Genomic DNA, 26,147 nt, shown 5'->3' on the forward strand with positions numbered 1-26,147 from the left:
TTCAGGATCCGGTGCTGCCTTTACACAGAATCCAAATATACAAACACACAATGTTCTCTCAAGTGCCTGGAAGCCCTTCAGTCCAGAGTATGTGCTTCATATAATGTGTCCGTACGCGCATTACAGAGGGTTTAGTTACTCCCACAGTGAAATAAGGTAATGCATTTCTTTAGCAAGCATCCATGAGATGTATTTGATAGAAAAACAATAGAACGCCCCCAAGGACAACTAATTCTCTAATTTGCATTTTAAGGCGTAGACAGGAAATCCCGGTGCTCCCGAGTTTCCAGGTCCATATTTTGTGACTCATCCAGTCCAGGACTATTCTCTGCACTCTGAGATTTGTAGTCTCTATTCTAATGGGACAAACGGGACTACAAATCCCACAATGCACAGTACCAACAGGAACTAGGCCTCCAAGGCTGTAGTTTCTGTATATGTCTCAATATCTAGAGGTAAAAATATTATTTATTATGGACTTTAGTGAACTAAAAGGCCTTTCCCGGAAAAAAAAACTAAATCTGAGAATTTTTTGTTTGCTCTGAGTAGCCCTCAACCAGGCCTTGGGAGGCCGAAGAATCGGCTTCGTGGTTTTTTATATATTTTTTTTAATGGGTCGCTTCAAACCAGTTGAAGTGAAACTGGATCTGACTGAGATATAAAATTGGCCTGGGCGCTAAAATAAAAATGCCCCATTTGCGAATTAAGTAGCTAAAAAAGTTTCCCATATTATTTGCAAACTTGGGCAGTTTTCAGAGTATAAAAAAGACACTCTATGTAAGCGTTTGGCAATGTAGGGCAGACTGCATGGGTTTGATGTGGCTGCAGACAATGCGAGTTTTAAAATTAGAGCCAATAGATCATTCTATAGGGCGGCCCATAACCGCCCTTTGAGTGAGTCCCACCCTGTGTGAAGCAGCCTGATGGCGGCCTCACCTGGAGTAAAGGGGCGGGACCGGGGCCTTTAAAGAGGCCGGTGAGAGGGGCGTCTGCTCGCTTCTCTCGTCCAGGAGCCTGTGTTCACCGCCTGTGGCTCGCGGTAAGGGGCTCGGAGACGGGGCTGTGGCTTGGTCTGGGTGATGACAGCGGGATTCACTTTGGTCTGTTTGGGGGTGGGTTAGCTGCGGTGTGGACTTGTTCTGGGTGACACCCCTGAGGTGTGTGTGGTCTGATTGGGGTGACACAGGCGTGATTCTCCGCGGTATGCGTGGTTTGTGGTCAGTTCTGGGTGACACCCCTGAGGTGCGTGTGGTCTGATCGGGGTGACACAGGCGTGATTCTCCGCGGTATGCGTGGTTTGTGGTCGGTTCTGCGGACTACAAGGCGCTGCTCCGAGGCTCAACGAGTGTTCCCGTTTCAGACGGCACCCCTGATACATTGTCAGCCGCTTAGATTCCGAGGCCCGGGGTGATCAGCTGCTCCGGTCCAGGCCTCGTCTCTCTGCCCTTTTGGGGTTGGGCCCTGGTTGTATTATGTGGGATACACGTGGCTGTCGCCCTCCACCCTGGAGTGGGAGACCCTGGAGCGGGAGACCCTGTCGTACACTGGATACTGGCAGCTTTCCTTGATGGGCCTAGAGCGGTCTCAAGATGGGCAGGTCCAAGTTTGTAGTCCAATTAAATGACCAGCAATGAAGTCTTTTCTAGAATTAAAGACCCATCACTTGATTGACACTAGTGAGGGTGTGGCCATCCTTGGCAAGTTCCACCTCGTGTCCAGTGCATCAGCCCGTTGTGTAGAGCATTCTGGGTCTTGTAGTTTTTACTTAATATGCCTGAGTATAACTAATTATGGACCGAATGGAGTCTGGAGAGCTTTTGAATTTCCTACGTCCAAGCTGTATCGCATGCTGTCCCGTCCACACATTTTGATACTTTGGGGTACATATTTTATGGGGCTGTGACGCACTTAACAAGTCCCAGAATGCAAACCACTGGAGTGGGGACAGCTGATTATGCCTCAGAAAGCCTGGCCGCTATGAAATGACCATGACTGAGTGTAGCTTACAATATAATTAAAATTGACCACTTGGCAACTTTGGATGGGTGCAATTTAAGGCCTCATCGGTCCAGGACTTGATAGAAATAGTAGCATATAATTGCTATATTCCACAGGTGCATGCATGACTAGCTGCTCCAGTTCAGGAGTTCTTTGCATTTTCGTACTGTAAGTTGGTTTAATGACCGAATCAACAAGAGGACTAGTCTCAGAATGAAAATTAAATAAACTTGGACTGTCGCATGGACCGCTTGGAAGGTCACTTGGTGTAACTCGCTCCGGTGGTATTTGGAACGGAACAGCAGAACGTCTTCAAACCACATGTTCTCTTGTGGTATCTGCATCTCGGAGAGCTTGAGGGTGACGCTGCTCAACTCTGAGAAGAATAAGGCCTGAGGCAAAAAGCTTCTCTCAGAACCTCCCTGTCTAATGGAAGGGTTGCTAAATACCAAGGCTGTCTTGTGTTGCTTCCCCCTCGTGCCTCTTGTATCCACAATCATGCCCTGCTTGCCTCTTTAGCTCTCTTGATTGATCTTCTTTTTAAACCCTTCTTTCTCACTTCCACAGTTTTTACCCCCTGTATTTACCTTCCTTTTCTCCTTTTTAGGGTCTCGCATGCATCTCACTTGAAAGACACTATAGCTTATATTATAATAAGAGCTTGGAGCCCGCCCAATACTGGTCATGTGTTGGCTTCAGTGTCACTTCTTGTTTGCTGCCTCCTAATTGGACAGCCCAGGCAAGCACCACTTCCTGTTTTCTTCTATTGAGAAGCGTGTGCTTAGTCTCGCTCTACTGCTCAAGCTTTGATTCAGGTCCTCCCCATTTTATTGTGTTCCTTCTTCCCCCTCCCACTCATCACTTCTGTTAACATCTTCTCCTTCCACCCTACATACTCTGTGCTGGTTTGAGGTATTCGCCTTTCATTGGTTATCGTATCCTGTCTTCTCTACGTTGGCTTCTCATCGAGGCAAGATCTATTTACAAAACTGCTTGCATCACCCACAGAGCCTTGCACCCTTCCTCCCCTCGTTACCTGGCGAATAAACTGAAAATGTCTGGAGGCTCGAGACCTTCTCAAAATGCGGAAACATTTCTGCTTGAGCCCACCCCTCCTTCAAGAGGGAAAGATCGATGTCTCATTCGTTCTCGGGTAATGCAGTGAGAATCTGGAACTCGCTTCCTCCATTGCTCCGTGCCACCACCTCTATCCGGATCTTCAAAGCTGACCTCAAATCTCTTCCAAAGACCCTTTCAGAGCTAATACCTTCATTCTCAGACCCCTCTAGGAAGTTTGTTCATCATTGTAAATTTGTAATATTTCCTTGTACATTCCTCACCCTTGCTTGATGTGTTTGATATTGTGTTCTTGCCTTCTATGGTTTTACCCTACCTCTTCTAGTCTCCAGTTTATTTTTGTAACGTTTCGCTCATGTAAAGTAACTGGTTCTATTGTGCAGCGCTCTGGCACCTTCGGATAAAGTCTGCGCTATATAGAAATGCATTAAATAAAATCAAACATGTTTTCAGATTTCACAACGTCCATCTCTGTGGCAGGGAGACAAAAGCAAGTCCCTTCTGTGAACACTCTTGTACTCCTTTTTCAAATATGCTGTACTTTTGAACCATCATTTCCTCCATGGTGCTGCTAACCCCCCCCCCTCTTTATGATCCTTTGGAACCTGCTATTTCTATTCATACTCAAGGCTGATGTCTCCTCCCATCTGAAGTTAAACAATCTGTCCCGTGTGTAGATGTGAGAGCTCATTTCTGTCACGAAGAATGAACTCTGCTGTTGTATAAATGAGATGTTAGCCATCCTTTTGTGTTCCATGATACTGCAGATCTCCTGTCTTCTCAAAATGTGGCTTGAGTCCTCTCAGATTTACACATTTCTTCAAATAAATCTGTAGCGTGCTTAAAACCATTGACAAAGGCCAGAGGCGAGACCCATTTGCTTTGCCAATGCTTTTTTGTCTCTTGCTCTGGGTCATAGTCACTTAATAAACATAAGTCCTAGTCCCCCGAAAAAGGTGCTGGTGGGTAGGGTCGGACTGGAAACCTAAAGCAGACCTGGCCCATTTTGTCGGACCAGGCCAAATCAGTGGCGTAACTTAAGCCCCCATGGTGGGGGTGTGGGGGGGGCAAGCTTCATGGGGGTCCCATCAGCAAAAGAGGGACAGGTGACGGGCCCATCTGCCTTCTTTGCAGGGGGCCCCCTTAAGTTTCGTTACACGCTGGCCTAAACCATGCATAGCGTGTAAGCCTCACCACTACCAGGTGAGATGGGGGGGGGGGGGGAAATGTGTGGGAAAATGGTGCATTTATGACACTTTTCATAATCTCTTCTCTTGCATTTACTTTTAAAGCACAATAAATGATGACCTTGCAGTGCACCAGGATACCCAGTTGAACCCACAGACATTCTTCTGGTGAACACAAAAAATGAAATGTCTTCCATGAAACATGAATTTAAATGCAACATAAGTGCACACACAGACTCTTAAGCACAGCCAAGAAGCTAGAGTGAGCGGCTCTCATTTTAAAGCTGGTAATATTTTGGAACAAGACTGAGGGTTTGTGTACTTGCTTTACAGATCGAAACAGTCAAGATGCATCTGGAAGAGCTGTGTGGGGCTATGATCCAGACATTCAAGAAATACTCTGGAGCTGATGGTAAGGATGGAGAGCTGAACCAGGAGGAGCTGTCCAAGCTTCTGAAGGAAGAGTTCCCAGGTCTATCTGTGAGTACAACCTAACACCTATATTTATCTCTGAATATACACCTATTGAATGTTTGCCCGTGGTTTCAAAGAGTGTAATTTACAGAAAAGGTCTTGCTGAGAATGACTTACTATTCAGTGCTGAATTCATTTGCAGGATATTGAACTTCACAAAACAAATGTTAAATGCAGGTATTGTCATGCTTTCATAAAATTACTGCCGTTTTTAGAACATTCATTACCATACCGGACAGGCCTCCCCATGCAGGCCCATCCCCGGTGCAAACACTTACCAATGAAACCTCCCTTGTGTGAAACAATCTTAACTCCAAAAAGTCCCTGTCGGCAAAAATGTACGGTCCCGCATTGCACTTTATTTTCTTTTATCATGTCTTAAGCTTAGGCGAATGTACTAAAACACTTTTAAATTGCTTGTTGAATTTCCTTACAATGCTCTGCATTTTAAAATTTGATTTGTAATTAGTTGGAAATATTTATAACATTATCCCCAAACAAAACCCACGTTGCCCAAAACACTGACTTGCCTGTGGTGTCGGTCAAACCTGAAAAAAGAAAAAAAAAACGGAGGCTTTAACATTTTCTGTCAGTAAGGTCTCTAGTTGGCAGAGGTGGGTACCTTTGTCCAAATAGGGACCCTTCTTCCTAGTCAGGCTAAGGGAGTTGCACATAAAATAACCCCTGCTCACCCCCTTGGTAGCTTGGCAAGAGCTCTAAGCACAAAGTACAATTTGGGTCACCAACAAGGGTCTTACTCTGCTCCTTGCAGTGCTGTTATAACTGCAGAATTATCCTGTTTTCCCCCCCTTGTTCCCTCTCCTTGTACCCAATTAATAAATATGATGCTACCAGCACATATGTGAAAAACCAAAAGAGTCTCCTTCTCTCATTATGATAATGTTTTATACATATCTGAACTAACTGTCTCTAAATTATACCTGTTGGGATATCCTATGTTTATTAAATTTTTTATATCCGGTCTATCACAGCATCGTGAACAAACCAATCCTACTGTTCTGGCTGACTGTGGCATCGCAGGCCAACTATGGTGTCGGAAAGGCCCACTAAACAGTACCTTTAGAAATGCAGGGAGTCAGCGGCCTCTCGTTGAGCTCTGAAAGCACGGCATCTGCAGGCATCGGTTTCAGGAGTTGTCGTGCCCTTGAAGTCACATGTGTTGCAGATCGAAATACTCACGGTTGAAGTCTGGAGCGCTGGCGTTGGCAGGCATCGGGGACTGCGGTGCAAAGTGCGGCATGTGATGCCCTCAGATTATTGTGAAAGCACAACTGGTGGTGGCATCAGATGGTGTTGGTGCGAAGTGCAGCGGTGCTGGCAGGTCACGGTGCAGGTGTCGTTACTGAAGCGCTGTTGTCTGCTGACAAACCGGAGTCTATGGTGACAGTAGGTATAGGCTGCGGTGTGGAATGAGGAGTGTTATGTGTAACTTGGGAGCAGTGCCCTCGAACCACAGTGCAAGCAGCAGCATTTATTTCTGCATGGAGCGGCGTCTAGGATACCAAGGCAGAATTGTGAAGCGAGGCAGTGCAAAGTGCAGTGCCCACAGTATGAGCAGCGGCTCGGTGGCAGCATCAGATGGCGTTGTCATGAGAACAGGGTCGGGGTGCCCTCTTTGATGCAGTCAGGACACTGAGTCGGCAGCGGTGTCGTAGATGCAGTCGGTTGCTTTTTCTTCTGTTGCAGCAAAAAACAGTCCCCAGTGTTGATGGCAGAAGAACTTGACGTCTTTGTCTGTTCCTGAGCCTTCTTGAACAGGGGACAAGCTCTACCTCAAGCCCTTGAAGATACTCAAAGAAAGAAGTTGCTGAAAGTTCATTCCAGTCCTTTCACTGCCCAAGACAGAAGCAGCCACTGCAGGCCAACACAGCAAAACACTCCGCAAAGTGATAGATCCTCCTCAGAGCTTCTCCTGCTCTTTGCTGTCTTTTTCGTCCAAAACAATTCTCCAACTTGGGGGTTTGGGACTCACTTTTTATAGCCCACAATCCTTTGGCCTCTCAGTCTGTACCCAGCCAGAACCAGTTTTGTCCTCTTGTGCAGCCTCCTGGCAGGAGATGCAGACTACAGTCTGAGGCAGGCAAGGCCCATTCAGGTGCTAGTGAAAACTCCTACTCTGAATGCAGCCCAGGTCTATTCAGCCCAGCCCTGACTCATTCTGGAAAGGCAGGACACTCATGAAACCCCCAGTGGCCATCTGAGAAAATGCTCCTCCCCAACCCTTTGTCATTCCAAAGCCAGTCCATACACATCCTAGCAGAAGCACACAGGATGGCTAACCAAGAAAATACCTACTTTCTAAAAATGGTATTTTTAAACACTGAACGTAAAAATCTCCTTTACTAAAAGATGCATCTTTAGATTCTGAGTTCAGGCATACTAAAGTATAATTTTCTATCTGGTCCCAATGGGACGTTATACTTGTAAGATGTTCTAAATTAACTCCAATGCTTTCCTATGGGCCAGAGCCTTTCAAAAGTGAACGTAATTGGCAGTATTTCACTATCCGGACATGCCACACATTAGGGCATGTCCTAACTTTCACATACCCTGCCCACAGGTGTACCTTGGACCTACCTTCGGGGCGACTTGCATGTCAGGGAAGGGTAGGGCCTGGCTAGTGGGTGCACTTGGCAAGTAGACATGGCAGTTACAAACTGCGCACAGGTTCTGCAGTGGCAGGTCGGAGTTACCTTTTCAGGGCTACAATTGTGGGTGGCACAATCAGTGCTGCAGCCCACTAGTAGTATTTGATTTACAGGTTGTGGCACACTCAGTGCAATTTACTAGGACAAGTAAATTAAATATGCCTATCATGGAAACACCTATCCATAGCACAATTTGCAAAAGGAGCACTTTAACACTGATCCGCAGTGAGCGTGCGCAGAGACACTAAGCCAGCAAAAACAGTCAAAATTGATAGGTCCAAGCAAGAACTCGGGGGGGGGGGGGAAATCACGCCAAAGGATGCCAATAGTAATATGTCCCAATATAGCTGTAAGTAGGATCTGCTTCTTATGGGTAACCCCCACTTTTTGCTAAATGTGATACTGTTTTTGACTAGTCTGACAGGGATCCTGCTAATGACCCCAGTCGATCTGCTTTCTACCTAACCTGTAGTGTTTGACACTTTGGTACACTCCACATTAGATAATGGAGTACCCTTGTCCCTGGTATATGGTACACATGTACTTAGGGCATGAGTACCCCAGAGGCCTCCCATGGGCTGAAGCATGTATTATGCCACCCAAGAGGCCATGCAAAATGGAACCTACTGGCCTGCCATTGCAGCCTGTGTAAGTTGGTGCATGCACCACTTAAGATGTAGGTTTACTATATCTAAGGGTCACTGCACTTAACTTATAAGTCACCCCTTATCAGGCCTTAACATTCCTGTTGGCAGGGTTCTTGGTTCTAAGTGAGTTGGTGCCACTGCATGAGCAGGACACTTCTGCAGTCTAATGAGTCTATTCTCCCCAGTTGTTGGTGCCTCAGCCATTTACGGCATTATTCAACCGAGTGATGACCAACTCTAAAATTGCTGCATGTAAACCTATTATGTTTGGTGTCAAACATTGTGGAATCCTACCCCCACACTGGTAATCGGTGTGGGAGGTATGATTCCACCCCTCAAAGAGCTTTGTGAGGTCCCAGGTGTTCCTGGTACCAGCTATCTAGTCCTGGCCAGCCCAAAATGGTTGCAGCCGATCAGAGTCATTTCTGCCTTCCCCTGCTCGAGCTTGGCTCTGCAGCAGAACAATAGGCATCCTGTCACAGGGAGGTTTGACCATCTCACAGAAAGAATTTAGTGTACAAGGCCTGGGTGGGTATGCTTGCCAGGTACGAGGGCATGAGGGGGCACATTTGGTGTCCCTGTGCATAGTCCAGTTCAAAGCAGTTCTGGGAGCCATAGGCTCCTGCTCTGGCATGAAACTGGACAAATGACATGGGAGTAACCTTCCCACTGTCCAGACCCTCTCCCGTGGGTACAAAAGGGCTTACCTGGCCGTAGGACCTTAGACTCCATGTGGAAAACATCCTGAACCAGAAACCACTGCATTTCGACTGTCTGGACACTCTGACTTCGTTTGGGCCCGACTTCATCTCCCCCTCAGTCTGAAGCATTGTCTGTGCCTGTGCACCATACAATTGAGGTATACGGTGACTACAAGGGATTTTGTTCGTGGACTGAGTACATATAATTTAAAATATGTCATCAGGAGTTCATTGAACAATCAGACCCACTTTTATCCATAGGATAACTGAAACATTAAGTTGTTCAAAACGACTCAATGACAATCAAGAAAAGAGGAATAAGCACACAGTAAACTAATTGTATCTGAAAACTTGTATTTGAACAAATCAAGGGATCTAAATCATGGGGTTATAAAAAGAAGCTATCTTCAGGTAAAAGTCATGAATAGCTGTACATGTAAACTGACTATTCCATTCACAACATATCTTCAACTCCATTAATGGGTGAAGAAAACCGAATACAGAAATATATAAAGGTTTCTTGCAATGCAGAAAATGCTGTGGAGATGTTGTTTAGGTCGACGTTTCGGTCTTGTTTGTTCGCATCTATAAGACCATCATCAGGACTAGTGTTTCTCACAAAGAAAGCCCCCTGCATTTGCTTTTGTGATCGGTTGATATTACAATGGTTTTTATAATTCTGCTGGAGTTCTTAATTGAAAAGCCAGAATCGTGGTATATATCGCACAGAAACGGACCTCCTCACACGAATACTTCGCCATCTCAAGATTTTTCAGATAGAATTAGTTTGCTGTGTGCTTATTCCTCTTTTCTTCTTGATTGTCATGGAGTGTCGTTTTGAACAACTTAATGTTTCAGTTATCCTATCGATACAAGTGGGTTTGATTGTTCAATGAACCCTTGATTGACATATTTTAAATTATATGTACTCGGTCCATGAACAAAATCCCTTGTAGTCACCGTATACCTCAATTAGCCATTGCCCAAGCCTACAAGGGTTTATTGGGTTCCCCCAAATCTATTTATCTGTGCACAATACAGGCTCCGTGCAGGACCTATGGAGCAATCCGGATAACTAAAGATAATGGAATGAAGGAGTTGCTTCCCCTGCAACCGCTGGCACATCATGATTAATTGGTCAGCTGATCCGGAGCTCCTACTGACTCCAGCAGCGGCTCTCCTTCGAAGTCCTCTATTGGATTCACCAGTGGTTTCCGACGCCACTGCATACCTATGCACCCGGCTTCTCTGGGATGGGTAACTTGGGTACCTCTGTATCCACAGGTGGGGTGGCTCTTCAACATCCTAACTTCCTGGGGTTTCTTTGAAGTCCACTGGGAAGGGTCCTTAAATTCTAAAACTCCAACTGCAACTCTCCCATATAATTGAACGAACCAGTTGTGTTCCCACACTGCACCCTGTCCTCAGGGTGTCTCTACTTGCTCACCTTGGATAGTTCATTGGGGTCCCAGTGATTCTACATCCTCTAGACACTGTCTTGGCTCAAGTTGTGGTTCTTATTCCACTATTTTAGTATATGGTTTGGTCTCCCCTTGGAGCCCACTGTGTATTGTGCTATTTACTATTGTTTCTGTGCTACAGTATAGTGTGCTTTGTGAGTATCTTTGTTTCGAAGATACTTTATCGTACTAGAGTTATATTAATAAATACATATTTTTATAACTGTGTGGTTCTCCTTTCATTTAACCAATACTATAAGTTGGCATTCTGGTAAAAAAAGATTCTTAACATTCCTTCAAGATGAAGGCTGATCTCCACAGCTACCACTTGAATCGCTTTCTAAGGTTATCTATTTTTTTTTTCTTTCAGTTTGAAAGCTTTATTAGAATAAAATCAGGTATTACAGTAAGGTGATATCAGCAAAATATAAGAGGCTAAAGGTTGGGATAAACTAAACATAAGTAGCTAATATCACAATGAAAAGCTAAGCATTTTGAATTATTTTACGGGGAGGAGGGGGGGAGGGGAAGGAGGGAAATAAAAGCATGTTAAAATCATAAAGAATGAGTAACAATAGAAAAACACAATGAATGTCAGTCAAAGTACAGTAAAAATACACAATGTTTCAGCAATTACTTGAAATAAGAACTTTTAGCAAAAAGGAAACATGAATAAAGCTAAAAAATCACATTAGTGAAATAGAAAACTATCATAAACTACAGGCAAGAGTACATGTGTTCAAGGGGGTTTGAAATTATCCGAGGAGAATGGAGAGTATGTCCTTTTGGCAGATTGATCTAAATATAAAGTGAGAGGTAACCAGTAGAGTTCAACATTTCGGGAGGGTTTGCAGGAGGAGGCAAAAGCAACATCCAGTCTATGTGAGTGACATACTAGATTCCACCAACAATTGAGAGACAAAGTGTTCAAGGATTTCCAGTTAGAAACAATGTGCTACAGTGCAAGGGCCAGCATAAGATCAAAGAGACCGTGAGAATGTGGAGGGAGTGGCAGATTGTCTGAAAGGCTACCTAGAAAAACCAAAGAGGTGGAAAAATGAATAGAAAGGTTGAAAATACGGGAGAGACGAGAGCATATCTGAGTCCAAAAAATGCGAACTGAGGGACAGAGGAAGAAAAGGTGTAGGAGATATGCATTAGGAGCATTACAGGTCCAACAATTAGGTACAGAATTGGATTGAAAGCGAGAAATAGAAAGGGGAGAAAGGTAGTCTGTGATAAAAGAAAAATAGGGACTGAGTAAGAGAGGCAGTGCGGGAAATCTTCAAAGATCTGGCCCATATTTTGTTCCAAAGAGAAGTTGACCATGAGGAACCCAAGTCCTTCTCCCAAGATAATTCCAATTTCGATTTGAGACGATCCGGATCGGGGGCTGAGAAATATCGATAAATAAGGGAAGCCTTAGGAACAGTAGAGAGGACGGTAAGTAGAGAGGGAGACGAGGCTGGTAAACCTTCAGAAGGAAGAGAATAATAACAATCTAGAATGGTTTCCATAAGAATAAAGAATTTCTTTGCAAAAGATGGAGGACAATGGAATAGAGATTGGAATTTAGGAAACGAGCAGAGGGATGAACCATCAAAAAGATGACGTACCCAGATGATACCTTTCGCTCTCCATGAGGGCCATGCAATAGGTCTGTTATGTATTAATATAAGTGAATTGTACCAGATAGGTAATAATAATAAGAAGGATTCCTGAGAAACCGAGGTAGAGGAAACTAAAGGCCGCAAAAGAGAAGAAGTATGTTTGAATAAAAGAGGGTTAAGACACGAGGCTTTAGAAGTGAAACGGATTACCTCTTGTAAAGAGTAAGGAAGCAATAATTGCTGTTCAACAGAAAGCCAGAGGGGAGAGAAAGGGGAGATTTCCTGTGATAACCAGCGGGAAGCCTGTCGGAGGGAGAAGGACTTGTGGTAGAGGCGAAAGTCTGGAAAGTTGGTTCCACCATTAAGTTTAGATTTACGAAGGTGTGAGATATACGAGCCTTTTTCTGTTTCCAGAGAAATTTGGACAAAACAGTCAATGCGGCGGAAATAGAAATTTGGGATACGGAGGGGAAGCATGGATAATAAGTAGATCAAAATCGGGGCACCTTTTAACTCTGTTAAAGCGCATTGGGTCGCGCCTACCTTGCGTGGACCCTACAAACTTCACTGACACCTCGCAGCACCCGCTCCGCGGGTGCCGCTTCGCCAGACCAACGCGAGGAGGAACAGTCCGGGAGACCTGGGAGAAACCTTTTCGGCGTCGGCGGAGGGCTGCAGGGCTGCGAGCGTGACAGGGACTCCAATTCCCAGGAGTCCCTGACAGACCGTGGTCAACTTCCGGTCCGCTCTCCCTGCCGGCCCGCCCACCGCCCTCTAAACCTTCCTATATCTAGGGCTACTACTCCCGCAGCGCGGGACAAGACCGGGTTAAGAGCGGGCCGTTTGAGGCCGTTCGAGGTCATATAGGTCTGGGCTGGGCCATCCCCCTTGGGTTTATCACATCAACCTTGCTGTTAATTGTGTTAATTACATTTTGTGCCCCTGTTTTCTGTTGTGCCAACAATGTGTTCACGGGGTAGTCGGAGTAAAACTGCTATGGGTCTCAAAAAACCTAGTGGGACTTTGGATGATTTCCTTACAAAGACCAATTTGGCTATTGATGCTGAAATAAATAAAATGCAGCACAGGGTTTCCCTTGAGTTAGATGCTGCGTGTAAATTGTCCATAGACATTGCTTCTTCTAAGAAATCATCCCTAGGAAAGCTGGCCTTAGCAATAACCCCCCGAGCGCACATCTGGTCCTCGCCCCTTGATTATAATGGCTGATATGCATCACCCGCCACCTATATCCCCTCTTAAGCAAGCTAAGGATTTTACTCCAACCCCTTTAGAAGTGCCTGTACCGCCTATTTTTGTGGCAGGGAAAAGATCTCCAGGAAAAACTGTCATGCCCAAGACCGCTGCTAACGCTAGAAAGGCTGCATTACAGCGAAAAAAAATTCTGGCAAGGTCTATTTTTGCACGTAAAAAGGCAAGGATTGCCCGTTCCCAGTTTTTTAATAATCGACGACCATTGGGTACATCTGGGTTCGGGGAAGTAAAGGATAAAATTGTCTTAACACTACCAAGTAGTGACACTAGTCTTGCCCCAAGTGATGAGTTTGAATCCCTAGTGGTAAATTCCCAGGACCAGCATAAAGCTGGATCAAATAAGGGTAGATTGAGTGAGGTTGGGGGGGACAGAAGGAGGGACGAGGAATTTTTACAAACAGTCTGGGACACACTTAAAAAGTTACTCGATCCCCTAGAACTGAGACTTTCCCGTATGGAAAACCATTTGCTAGAAATGGATAAGACTATAGTTACATTGGCCAGCCTGAGTCTTAAGCAAATGTAAGCTAGGGTCACACAGGATGAGAGTTTGATTTCCCAGCCGTTGGTGGCAGAATCCCCGGCCTCCCCCACCCCAAAATTTCAACCTGTACCAAAACCTCGTACAATAGTTGGAGATAGTGCTATCATCTCTTCCAATCTTAGTCTTTGTTCCCTGCCCCAGGATCCAATACCACCCAAACCCAGGCAACAAGCTTGCCCTACCAAAACTATAATTCCATCAAAGATGAGGGCTTACACTAGCTCACAACCGAACACAACATGTCCTAAATCCAGGCTACAACCTGTTGCACAACATTCTAATCATTTGACTAATAAGAACCGGCCTCCCTTAGAATCCAGTCGACCTAATTTTCGTGGTGGTTACATCGATCTGCCTCCAGAGGCCAGTTCATATGTTATCATACTAACTGCTGTACCTATTCTTGACCAACAAACAAAGGAGGACCTCTGGTCTCTTAAAAACAAGGTCATTCACTGGCTAAACAAGAATAGACAGATACCTAGTCACCGAAGAAGCCAGGTCTTAATGGTGCGAAGAGTACCATGGGTTGGACGCACCCACAAAACTATTACTGGTGACTGCATAGTGGTGTCATTTGCTGATCCCAACACTGCACAGTACATTTGTTCATGGGCAACTTGCGAAGGTGATCAATCAGTCGTTGCTAGACCCCTCACCTTTTTCTATCCCCCTCAACGGCAGTTTGACATGGGAGGGTCCTGGACGACAATCCAAAAGCCCAGGCATAGAGGTTTTGGATATGGTGGGCCCACCCAGAGTACTGGTTGGCAAGGTGTGCCTGTTTTCAACATGTTTGGCTGCTTGGATGAGGTCGACTGACATGGGGAGGGGGTTGTTCTAAAACATCCAGTAGGTCTCACGTCGCCCCCCCGGGTACCACCTAGTATAGCTTGTTCCATGTTGCAATCGTGCTTATTACCATCACTGGAAATTGTTGGTGATTTAATTCCGATTGAGTCAGGAGGTCTGGGACATACTGAGACCCCTAGCTTTAGTAATAATGTTAACGTAATTAAAATGGCCTCCTAGAACATAGCAGGTCTAAGGGGTCGCCTGGATAACGATGATTGGGCCGATTTTATCACCACTCACGATATCATCGTCCTCCAGGAAACCTGGTCAGTTGATCCCTTGTTTAGAGTAGGTTTTCTAAATTTTTATATACCTGCATTGCAGGGCCCAAGGGGTAGGCCATCGGGTGGGTTAACTATATGGATAAAAAACTCACTGGGTTTTAGTGTGAGGGAAATCCTGGTGAATAACTCCGATCTCCTTTGTTTATTATTAAGTAAGGAGAATTGCAAGGATATTCTTTTAATTAATATCTATGCCAGGGGTTGTCAAGGTGGTAAAAAACAACCCATCCTCAATTACCTGGAAGCCCTCCTAAATGAGCAGAAAAGTGACCAGCTTGTATTAGTGGCTGGCGACTTGAACTGCACATTTGAACCCATCATGAATCTTGTTGAGGATATAGGGTTGGAGGATGATATTGTTTGGAACATTCCCCCGCTGGCAATAACTAAGGGAGTTAGGGGTACGGAGGCTGCCCTTCATTGGCTTGGACTCTGTCTGGAATGGGGGTTCCGGGCGGAGAACGGGCGTTGCTTATCTGATAAGGTGGGCAATTCAACCCTTAATAATGGGCTTAGCGTGAGTCGTATTGACTATATTTTGGTCAATATTGATTCATGGGACACTGTAGTGGACATGTCAATCGAAATAAGACCAGAGAGCGACCATGATCCGCTCATATTTGTATTTAAGGTCCCGGGTTTAGAGCCCCCCCAGGTAGAAACAGCCTGTATTACATCGGACCTAGTCTTGAGTGACAACAGAAGACTGGTTCAATGGCCGAGGGTCATAGCTGACCAGGAGCTTGTCAGTCAAATAGAAAAACTTGTCCTCGAAACTAGAGACAAAATGTTTGCATTTTCACCTGATGTTAGGGCAAACTCCTCTATTCTTCATGAGGCATGTTTTGTGGCCATTAGAGAACTGCTTACTAGGCCACATAGAAAACAGAAAGTGAAGCAACCCAAAGGTTGGTACAACAAAAATTGTAGAGAAGCCCATAGTATCCTAATTGCTGCCGTTAAATCTAGAAACACTCCTGTAATTAGGACAGCGAGACAGGCTTACAAACATATTATTTGGGAAGCCAAAAGGGAATGGGACGACTCATATTGGCTTGAACTCCTTAAAGCCTGCGAATCGTCTAATCACATTAAGTTTTGGGAGTTAGTTAGGTGGGGCCGGGGTTCGGATTCACTTACACCGGAAAACTATGTTTCTTCTGTGGACTGGGTGGAATTTTTTTCTTCTCAATTTAAAGACCCTAACACTGTTCATTTAGCTGATGAGACTACTGTGGGGACTACACCAGTAATTTATGGGGATGGCCTTAACTTTTGTACCTCGGACACCGAACATGCCTTACGTTTAGTCCAGTCCGGGAAGGCCCCAGGCATAGATGCCGTTCCAGCAGATCTTTTTAAATCGAATTTAGAACTATGGGTCCCTTATATAACAATTTTAGCAAATTCTATTGCAGCGGGAGCTAGGGTGCCACAATCTTGGAAAGGGGCCGAAATACTCCCTGTCCACAAGAAAGGGGATCGATACTCACCGAAAAACTATCGCCCCATTAGCTTGATTGATACCATTCAGAAAGTGGTATCAAGAATGGCACTAGCTAGAATTCAGGGGTGGATCGAGCAGAATAATATACTTTCCCCCATGCAAGCAGGGTTTAGATCAGGTACCAGCACCCTAGATCGGGTGTTTCGCCTAACCATGTTGTATTGGAAGGTGGTCCTCTTGGGCGGAGGTGTCATGTACGCCGCCTTCGTTGATCTCAGGTCGGCTTTCGACCTGGTCCCAAGGGCCAAGCTTTGGGAAGCCCTTAGACTTATGGGCCTTCCACTTGAACTTTTAGAGCTGGTTAGGCGCCTACACGAGGAAAATTTTGCCCGTGTAAGATGGGGGAAGCAGGGTCAGGTAACAGCTAACTTCCCTGTCGAACGTGGGGTTCGGCAGGGTTGTGTGTTGGCACCCACGCTGTTTCTCCTGTTCATTAATCGGGTGGTTGCTTTCTTTAATGAAACACAAACTGATGCTCCCACCCTGGGGGGGGCTAAGTACCCCATGCTAATATTTGCTGATGATACCCTGCTCCTCTCTAGGACTCGGAGTGGCCTTCAGGCAGCTTTAAATAGATTTGCAGAATTTTGCACCGAAAATGACCTTCAGATCAACGCCGATAAAACTAAATTTATGGTTTTTAATAAAAACAAACAAATTACAAGTTCATTTTTATTAGGTGTCCCAATTGAACAGGTCAAAGTCATGACCTATTTAGGCGTGACTCTTGACCATCAACTAAATTGGAATCCACAGTTGGAGGTTTTAATTTTAAAATTTGTTCGCCTTACTGGCTGCTTGCTAAGGGAACATAAAAAAACCTTGACAAAACGCATTACACCTGCGTTAAAAATCTATGAGGCCAAGGTCAACGCAGCCACATTGTACGGTGCGGACATCTGGGGCTATAAAAACTTGACAGCATTAACCATAGCACAGAATAGGTTCCTTCGGAATCTAGTTGGGCTTCCGCAATCTACACCCATTAAACCACTGCTTTTGGACTTAGGCTGTAGACCCCTGGCTGTAGACCCCTGGATGAGATGGCACAGTATCGGCTTGTCGCTTTTTGGCGACGACTCTGGACGACTCAAGAGCTTAGTCTGTTTGCCCATGAATTGTGCGAAATTAGATCATTGTGGGGTGCCCAGAAAATCCCTTGGTTGCGGGAGGTCAAACGAATTCTGCACTCTATGGGCCTCTCTGAATTATGGCTACATCCGGAACGTTCCAGGTTCCCCTCCAAAGTGGAATTTAAAGAGCTATTTTGGGCTGCAAAGAAATCTGTACTGGTTTCACTCTCATCAGAAAATAGCCTAACGGGATTGTTTCTAACACATAAGATCCCTTGAGCCTTATTGGGATTTGATATGCAAAGCCCTGGACCGCAAGCTGTATCATCAGTTTCGGGTGGGTACGTTGCCGATCAACTCCTTTATTGCAAAATGGACAAAGACCTTAACCACCAAGTGTCCTTATTGCCCTGATCAGGTTGAGAGTATTGGTCATATATTTTTTGCATGCCCAGCATATCGATTGCCCCGACTAAAATGGCTGCAACCAATCTGTAAAACTTTAAATTGTGTGGGGAATCGCACCGCCCTGTCCGCTAAATCCGCGAATCGTGGATCCGCAAAATCCGCCCATGCTTACTCGAAATTACGCGACATGCGTACCGAAAAATCCGTGATTTGTGTTGCCAAATTTCTGGGGTGGATGTGGCTGTTACGTGCAAAGAATGTGTAACCCTGCTTTGATTAACTTGTGTTTTTAACCGGTTTTTAAATATTATATGTTGCCCATGGGCAATCTCTCTCTATATTTGGAGTTCCATGTAATATGTAAAAATGTTGATAGTCTGTATGTTTTTTATTCTGTGATCTTTTATGAATTTTATTCGAAATAAAGACTTATAAAAAAAATAAAAAAAAATCGGGGCAATCATCATCCTGATGGAATCAAGACGACCCCACCAAGAAAGAAATAGAGGGTTCCAAGAAGAGAGTAGTGAGTCTATTCTAGAGATGACCGAGTTCATGTTAAGTTGAATAGAAGAGGAAATAGAATTAGAAAAGAACACCCAAGATATTTAATTTTCTTAGAGTTCCAAGCAAAGCCGGTGGATGTGAAGAAATGGGGGAAGGCAAAATTTGGTTAAAGGAAGAATTTCTGTTTTATCAGAATTTATTTTATAGCCCGAAACCAAAGAGAATTTTTCAAATTCACTTAATAAAGAGGGAACGGAGGTGACCGGGTCTGAAATAAAAGGATATCGTCAGCATATGCAGATAACTTAAGATGTTGGTCACCATATGGGAATCCAGAAATGGAGGGATTGTTACGTATGGAGGTGAGGAAGGGCTCAAGCGCCAAAATAAATAAAAGAGGTGACAAAGGACAGCCCTGACGAACTCCACGTTGAAGCGTGAATGGGGAAGTGAGGTGACCATTGACGAGAACGGAGGCCTTGGGCATAGAATATATCAAAGAAATATAAGAGATAAATTTAGGACTGAAGCCATGCCATTTTAAGGAAGCTATGAGAAAGGACCAGTCAACCCGATCAAAGGCTTTCTCAGCGTCGACTGAAATGGCTGCAATGGGAATTGATAGTGAGGGGGCTTTACTTAAAACATTAAGTAAGAGTCTGGAGTTATCCGAAGTAAGGCGGCCTTTAACAAAACCACATTGCTCTTTCCCGATGAGATGTGGTAGGAGCGGGTCGAGGCGAAGAGCTAATAATTTTGCAAAAATCTTATAGTCCACATTAAAGATAGGTCGATAATTTTTACAAAACTTAGGGTCTCTACCTTCTTCAGGGATAAGGCATATGGTAGCGTCCTGAAATGAGCCTTGGGCCAGTCCAGTAGAACAAAAAGACTGAAAGATATAGAAGTTTAGGTAAGAGGAGATCTGAAAAATGTAAGTAAAATTCAACTGGAAAGCAGTCAGGTCCTGGAGTCTTGCCTTTAGTGAGGGAGGATAAAGCAGTGGACAACTCAGAAATAGTGAGATCAGTATCAACGGCTGAAAAATTAAGGTGGGAGGTATCTGGTTTAGGTAGGTTATCAAAATAAGATTGAATAAGCTCTGGGGTGGGGGGGTTCTCAGGAGTATATAAAGATTCATAAAAAGAGTGAAATTGTTCTAAAATTTCTGCATCTGTATGAAGAAGAGTATTAGAGGGGGAATAGAGTCAATATTAGTTCGTTCTTTATGCGATTTTAGATAGTTAGCCAATAATTTACCTGACTTATTGCGACCTCCATAGTATCGTGCACTGCTCCGGAGGAGAGGCTGAGTCCGTAGTAAGTTTGTTAAAAGCAATCTTAGCCTTAAGAAGTTCAGGAGACATATGCTTAGGAGAGGAAGTATAGAATTGATGCTCCAGCGATTTAATGTGTGCAAGGGTAAGTTTACGCTTTTGAAGGAACTTTTTCTTCTTTTTAGAGACCAAATCAATAATAAAACCCCGGGCCGTGGCTTTGAAGGGATCCCAAAGAATATGAGGAGGGGTATCAGGTGTAGAGTTAAGTTGGAAAAATTCAGAAGCGAAAGAGCGAAAAGAGGAGGAAAAAAGAGGATCAGTAAGAAGAGAAGGGTTAAAGCGCCAACGAGAAGATTTAGGAGTAGGAGGAAGAAGGTCAAATACAGTAATAGGAGCATGGTCAGAGATAACAATAAGCTCAATAGAAGAGGATAGAAGGTGTTGAGATAGAGATGAAGATAGAAAAATGTAGTCCAAACGAGAGAAAGAAGCATGAGGAGGAGAGAAGAAGGAAAAGTCCAAAACATCCGGATGAGTGAGTCTCCATGAGTCCACAAGATGCATCTGAGTGATGGTGTCAAGGAATTGCTTATGTGGTTTGTGAGGAGAAAAACGAACAGAAGATCTACGATCTAAAAAGGGGTCAATGATCTGATTGCAGTCTCCACCTAACAGGAAAGAGTCATCCTTATATTGAATACATTTTGCTGTAATGGAGGGCCAGAAAGAGGAGTCAAAGCATGTAGGACCATAAACATTGAACACAGTAATTGGGATAGCATTAATGAGTAGTTTAGCCAAAATCCAACGTCCCTCATCTTTTTCTTCTAGTAATACTTTACACTGAAGGCGTTTATGAATCAAAATAGCAACCCCGTTCTTTTTTTGAGAAGCAGGAGAGAATAAAACAGTTCCAACCCACAATCGCTTTAGTTTTAAGGATTCAATATCTGAGAGGTGAGTTTCTTGAATAAAAACAATATCTGGATTGTAAGAGGATAGGTGTGAGAGTACTCTTTGCCGTTTGATAGGGTGATTAAATCCTTTCACATTCCATGAAACAACTTTGAAGGTGAAAGTAGTAAACCGATCAAAATTGAAAAATATAAAAACATACTGTACATTTAATAATTCAAAGCTCAAAAAGGTAATAACCATAAAGATCATCCAAGAGATAGAAGGAAGGATAGGTGAAGGATGAAAAAGAAAAGGGGAAAAAGGAGAGGGGTAGGGAAAGGGAAAAGATCAGCAAAAGAAGGAGAAGGAAGAAAAGAAGAGGCATAGGAGACAGTACAAATCCAAAGGGATGACTGTAATGAACATACCTGGAAGGGGAAGTACACACAGGGGGGAGGTGGGGAAATGGTGATGCATAACAAGACGGACGCAGCAGGATCAGGAGCAGAACCACATTGAGACCCCACAAAAGGAAACAAAGGATGAAACCAGATGGTGAAGGGAACGTCCGATACACATCCGTCTGGGGAAAAGAAAAGGAGAAATTGTTAACACATGGAACATGCTACATAAAATATAGATCCAGAGATTTAGAAAGAGAAAGTAAGTATATATAAGATACGCAAAAAAGAAGGGATATGAAAAAAGAAGACAAGCAAGATGAGAAAATTAAGATGAAGATAAAGAGTATAAAGAAGTACATGAAATTAGAGAGACGCTACTAGAAATAACAGGACATGGAGACAACAAAAGCCAGATTTCAGCCACTATTCGGAGTAGAAGAGGATGCGGTGTCCATCCCCTCTTCATTCTGCAGTAAAAGAAAATTTCGTAGTTCACCAGGATCTTGAAATGACCAAGTCTTGTTCCGGTAAGTGACTCTGAGAGTACAAGGGTGAAACAGGCCATATCTTGCTCCTAGAGATCGTAGAGAGGGACGCAGAGCTAGAAATTCTTTACGTCTGGAGGCAGTAACATTAGAGACATCTTGAGATAAATAAACTCGTTGACCTTGCCAAGTCACTTGTTTTTTGTTCCTCGCTGCTGAAAGAATCAAAAGGAGGTCTGTGTACTTCAAAAATAGGATGATGACTCCACGAGGCTTAGAAGAAGAATCCGTTCTTGTGCCTAATCTATGAGCCCTCTGTATACTAATGGATGTAGAGGGGGGCAAGTCCAAAAGTTTCGGCAGAAAAGTGGTAAAGAGACACTGGATTGTCACCCTCAAGATTTTCCGGCAAATTGTAAATACGGAGGTGGTTTCTCCTATTGCGATTTTCCAAATCTTCTGTATGCTTTTGTAGAGAGGACAGTCTTTTCTAATGCAACAATACGTTGCGTGTTGGATTGAAACTCAGGGATGTGTTCAACAGTAGAAAGCCGGGCATCCATGGTCTCCCACTTGTCCTTCAAAAGCTGCATATCCGTACTTGTTTTTTCAATAAAGGGACGCAGTGCTCGCAGTTCCTCAAATTAGATCAGTAGGAGAAGTTGAAGGGTTATCTTCTGGTGTAGGAGAGTTTTGTTTAACGCGTTTGCCCGGTGTAGCAGGTGAAGAGGGCTTATTAGCAGATGTATGAGCCAAAGATGTTTTTTGAGAAGACATTTTTGTAGAGCAATTCGATTTATGTGTACCAGATGAAGAGCACACCGGAGTATTCACCGAGGGTGTAAAGAGAAATTGAGGCTTACACAGTCTCAGCATAGAAATGTCTTGTGCTAATAACCACAATTCCCTGAGAGGTATATAAAGGTGCGTTTAAAATGTTCAGAAAGTCATTGGAATGTAAGGTAAGTGAAGCACCATAAAGTACAAGACGTTCAGAAGCAGAAGAAAAAATGAAGCTAGCTCCTGAAGAAACGCTTGTAATTTGTAGAAGAGAGCGTCAGGAATTTAGAGTAAGAATATACTGGCGACTGAAAAAGAGAGGGTGGCTAAAATGGGAGCAAATAGAAGTGCGTCATGAAGTAGCTGAGGCGTAGGGGAGATGTCCCAAAAAATTAGCAAAACGCCCTGAGGAGGAGCGTTAGGAGAGGCGCAGAGACTTAGAGCTGTTCAGAAATAAAAAGCAGGTCTCAGAGGTGAAGCGCTATGTAAAGGCATTTGCGCAATTCCTCCTCAATGCAGAAAAAAGAAGAGAAACGTGGCAGGGAATCTCCACATAATAAATTTGCTCACCACCAAAGTCAGTGCTGCCAGGGTCGTTGGTGTCCAGTGACACGGTGTGTGGTGGCGAAGTGCGACGGTAGAAGGTCCAGGAGTTGAAGGAGCCTCAAAATGGCGGGTCCGTGAGGGGCTGTAGAAGCATCGCGGAGACGGGCGAGAAACGGCGCTCCAAGAGCCGCAAAGCCGCTCCGCTCACTCCACTGAAGTTCCGCCAGCCAAATTCAGCAGCGGGGCTTAAGGATGGTCCCGTTCACATCGGGAGATATGCTGCGAGGTCTGTCGATGCGGCGGAGCTCTGTACCTAGCCGGCCATCTTGCGCGGCACCGAAGCCACACCTTCTAAGGTTATCTTTTGACCTCTTAAATCACCGTAAGGTTTATTTGTACCGGTACAGGTTGCCCACTTTAATTAGTTGACAGCATATACCAGGTTTCTTCTCACAACAGCCATTGGGGAAAGGGGGGCTGGGGAGGAGGGTTCAGGTTACATTGATAAAACTCTACCTTCAGCCTTGTGTTTTGTAAATGTCACCAGAACTGCTTGATGTGCAATATGGGCCTATATTGCCAGTTAGTCGTTGTGTATTCTCTCATATAGTAGGCCTATTGGCCCGATGTATACCTGGACCTTCCCACTGCTGCTTGCAATTAGCACATTAGCAGGTGCTTTAGGTTAGGAGTTCCTATTCATGTGTGTGAGTGCTGGCTTGACAATGTCATGCCAGTTCGTTATCGTCTCAGTAATTTCTAATCTATCGAGATGGGTTGTCTATGTAAACTTAAAGCTTTAAGGACTGATGGATTTAGAGCAAAGTACAGGATAATCCTTATAGAGACACTAGCACTGAAGTCCTCTCCCACCACTAACTTTCAACATTTGGCAATATTCCAGGCTTTTTTATTTTTAATGCATAGTATCTCTTGTTGCTTCACTACAGTAAATGTTTGCATCCTAGCTGTGCAGAATGAGTTTATCCTCTAGATGTGATATTTATTGTTTAGCTCTTACAGAAGGGACTGCACAGCTGCTTAAATGGCAATCTTCAAGATGACCTCAGGAGTGTTTGGAAAGCACTCGTGCTCTCTCCCTTAATAGAAAGCCTGAAGCTTGGGGTGAGATGATTAGAATACAATCCCAGAGTTCTAGCACTTGAGCCTTGAAGGCAGCACTTATTCTGCCATGGTATTTGGACACCATCCAGTGTACCATACTTGTTTCAGACAAGTAACACTCTGGTATAGTTTACAAGTTTGCTAGAGTTGTGTGTACTTTAACCATGTTTTAGGATTAACAATGTACTTGCCAAGGAGAGCTTGTGACCAGGAAGACTTTCTTCTGGGAGAAAGTCAGGAAGGGTCTTGCTTAAGTTTATTATATTTAAAATTCTACAGATACTGGAAGCTGTCACTCAAATGACACCTTTCCAGTAGCCTTGCTGGAAACAATGGGCAGGATTGGGCCTTCAGCCCACGTGGATGAAAGCACTTTTGTATCCCAAATTAAGAGGAAAATATGGGTTAATTTGAGGTATTTGAAAGAACCCACCTTCTAACTGCTGATGGGTAAAGATGGCCAATGCACAAAAACTACCATGACTGAGGTATAGGAACTGGTTTAGTACTTGACCAACTTTCCTCTACAGTCGTCAAATGACTGATGGCTGAGCCCTTTGTAGTGGTTGCTAGTAGACTTTTCCATCTAAAGTACCTAAAATAGAACAGTCTCCTTTTATTACCCTGCCCTCCAAACATCTGCGTTTTTTTCTTTTTCTTCTAGTTCATGTCTGGAGGAGGGCAGTGGTTGTCTGGTTGCTCTGATGGAATATTAGAAGGCTTGATAAGCATGAGCAAATTTCCCTAGGGTTGGTTTCAAAGTCTGACCCCACCCAGTTCTTTTTAGCTCTTGGATTACGTGCAACATCCACAACACATTTCCCTAGGTCCAAATTTAGTCTCCCTTATAAAGGGAGGAATGACATTTTAACCCGAATTTAACTTTCGGTTCAAACCTCATGCTCACAAATTGAGGGTAGAAGGATGGACTCTTAGCTCTGGCGGTTCAAGGTAGGTGTAGTTGCATGGAATGTAAAACTCATCCCATGCTGAGGGCCCTTGCTGGATGAAGGCCATTGGACACCATGGATGCTATATGACGTGTTGCAGAACAAGCAAATACTAGACCATTTCTGTACTACAGAATTTTCTGATCTGCATGTTAATTCTGCAGCTCGTTCTCTCTAGAGAATGACCCTGTAAATCCAGCCCCTCTGCCCCGGTCTTTTTTCTGAGACTGTTCTTCCTTAAGGCATCAGGTGACAGATTCAGCAACCCCAAGGGTAGAGCTTTAGGCTTCACTGCATTGTAGGCAACCAGAAACTGGACTTCCCTGAGAAGGGATTTGTTAAAATCCATAGAACTTCCACTCGCAGGATGTGTGCCTCATTTACCAAAGTCTGCCATGATATAGGGTTTGAGCAACCAGTACTACTGGATGTCTTTTTGGCTAGCCCATCTGGTCAAAAGTAATGAACACTGGTTTCTGGAGAATTGTCTTATGAACAGTTTAACAATTGTACTGAGTATGACTCATCTATGTATAGAAGTGGGGGGGGGAGTGTTGGGAGGGAAGCTTCTCCAAATTTCCTTCCCAAGAGAAAGTAGAATGTTCTGAACATAAATTACTTCATTTTATAAAACCTTCTCTTGTTTGTTCCCTCTTCGTTCTACAGGCCTCTGGGAAAGACGAGGAAATGGCAAAAGAGGCGATGAAGATGATGGACTTGGATGGCGACCAGAAGGTTTCCTTCAGAGAGTTTGCTGTATTTTTAGCAACTCTGAGTATGCTAATGGAGGAATGTGAATCCTGATCTAAACTCATTTTTGTCAGTTTATTAAAAAAATAAGTATGGTATTTGGTTGGTTTATTCCTCTTTTCAGTAAGATGTCAGTCTTGGCAAGTGAGTCGCATGGTTGATCTTTAAGGGGCGATATCAGAAGAGTTTTCTGCTTTCCTTGTCTGCATGAGTGTGGAACTGGAGAAATACAAGGCTACATATTTGGGGTCCTTGAATGTACTCTCCCATTTTCAAATTAATGTTTGCAAAGGACTGCCAAGTGAGAACTGCATACATTTAGACTTGGAAATAAAGTATTCACTTAAATATCCATGTGTGAAGCACTCTACCTGGTCCCATTACTCTACTCTCTCCTTCCCCCCCCCCCCCCCCCCCCCCACACACACACACACAAGTTCCAGACTGCTATGGGGTCTTAGGCTTATTGTAATATCCTGTAATGCAATTACGTTAAAGATATACACTGGCACTCTGGAACATGCTTCGCAGAAGCATTCAAACCAGGTATCCCTACCGGAACTTGTGGATCCTTTACTGGCTCTTAATGATACGCAGCTCTAATTCAGGATACTGTCCTTAATGCCTGTTTGAAGGAGCTCTTTGAATCACATGTAC

General features: G+C 44.2%; 1 protein-coding gene across 1 annotated transcript; it reads left to right on the forward strand.

Annotated features, from left to right (window-relative positions):
* Positions 1-906: 906 nt before the first annotated feature.
* On the forward strand, positions 907-25,608 carry LOC144798805 (protein S100-P-like). The gene is made up of 3 exons (XM_078669849.1): positions 907-1,039; positions 4,596-4,742; positions 25,407-25,608. The coding sequence occupies exons 2-3, from the start codon at positions 4,611-4,613 to the stop codon at positions 25,542-25,544; spliced, it is 270 nt and encodes an 89-aa protein (XP_078525975.1). The 5' UTR covers positions 907-1,039; positions 4,596-4,610; the 3' UTR covers positions 25,545-25,608.
* The last annotated feature ends 539 nt before the right edge of the window (positions 25,609-26,147 follow it).

Source organism: Lissotriton helveticus, chromosome 12 (genome assembly GCF_964261635.1).
Source record: "Lissotriton helveticus chromosome 12, aLisHel1.1, whole genome shotgun sequence".
NCBI lineage: Eukaryota > Metazoa > Chordata > Amphibia > Caudata > Salamandridae > Lissotriton > Lissotriton helveticus.

What these genes read in the sequence shown, in the direction of transcription:
- LOC144798805 (XM_078669849.1), top strand. Translation starts at nt 4,611, where the DNA reads ATGCATCTGGAAGAGCTGTGTGGGGCTATGATCCAGACATTCAAGAAA. An exon ending in AAGAGTTCCCAGGTCTATCT is followed by an intron (nt 4,743 to 25,406) that starts GTGAGTACAACC and finishes TTCGTTCTACAG; the next exon opens with GCCTCTGGGAAAGACGAGGA.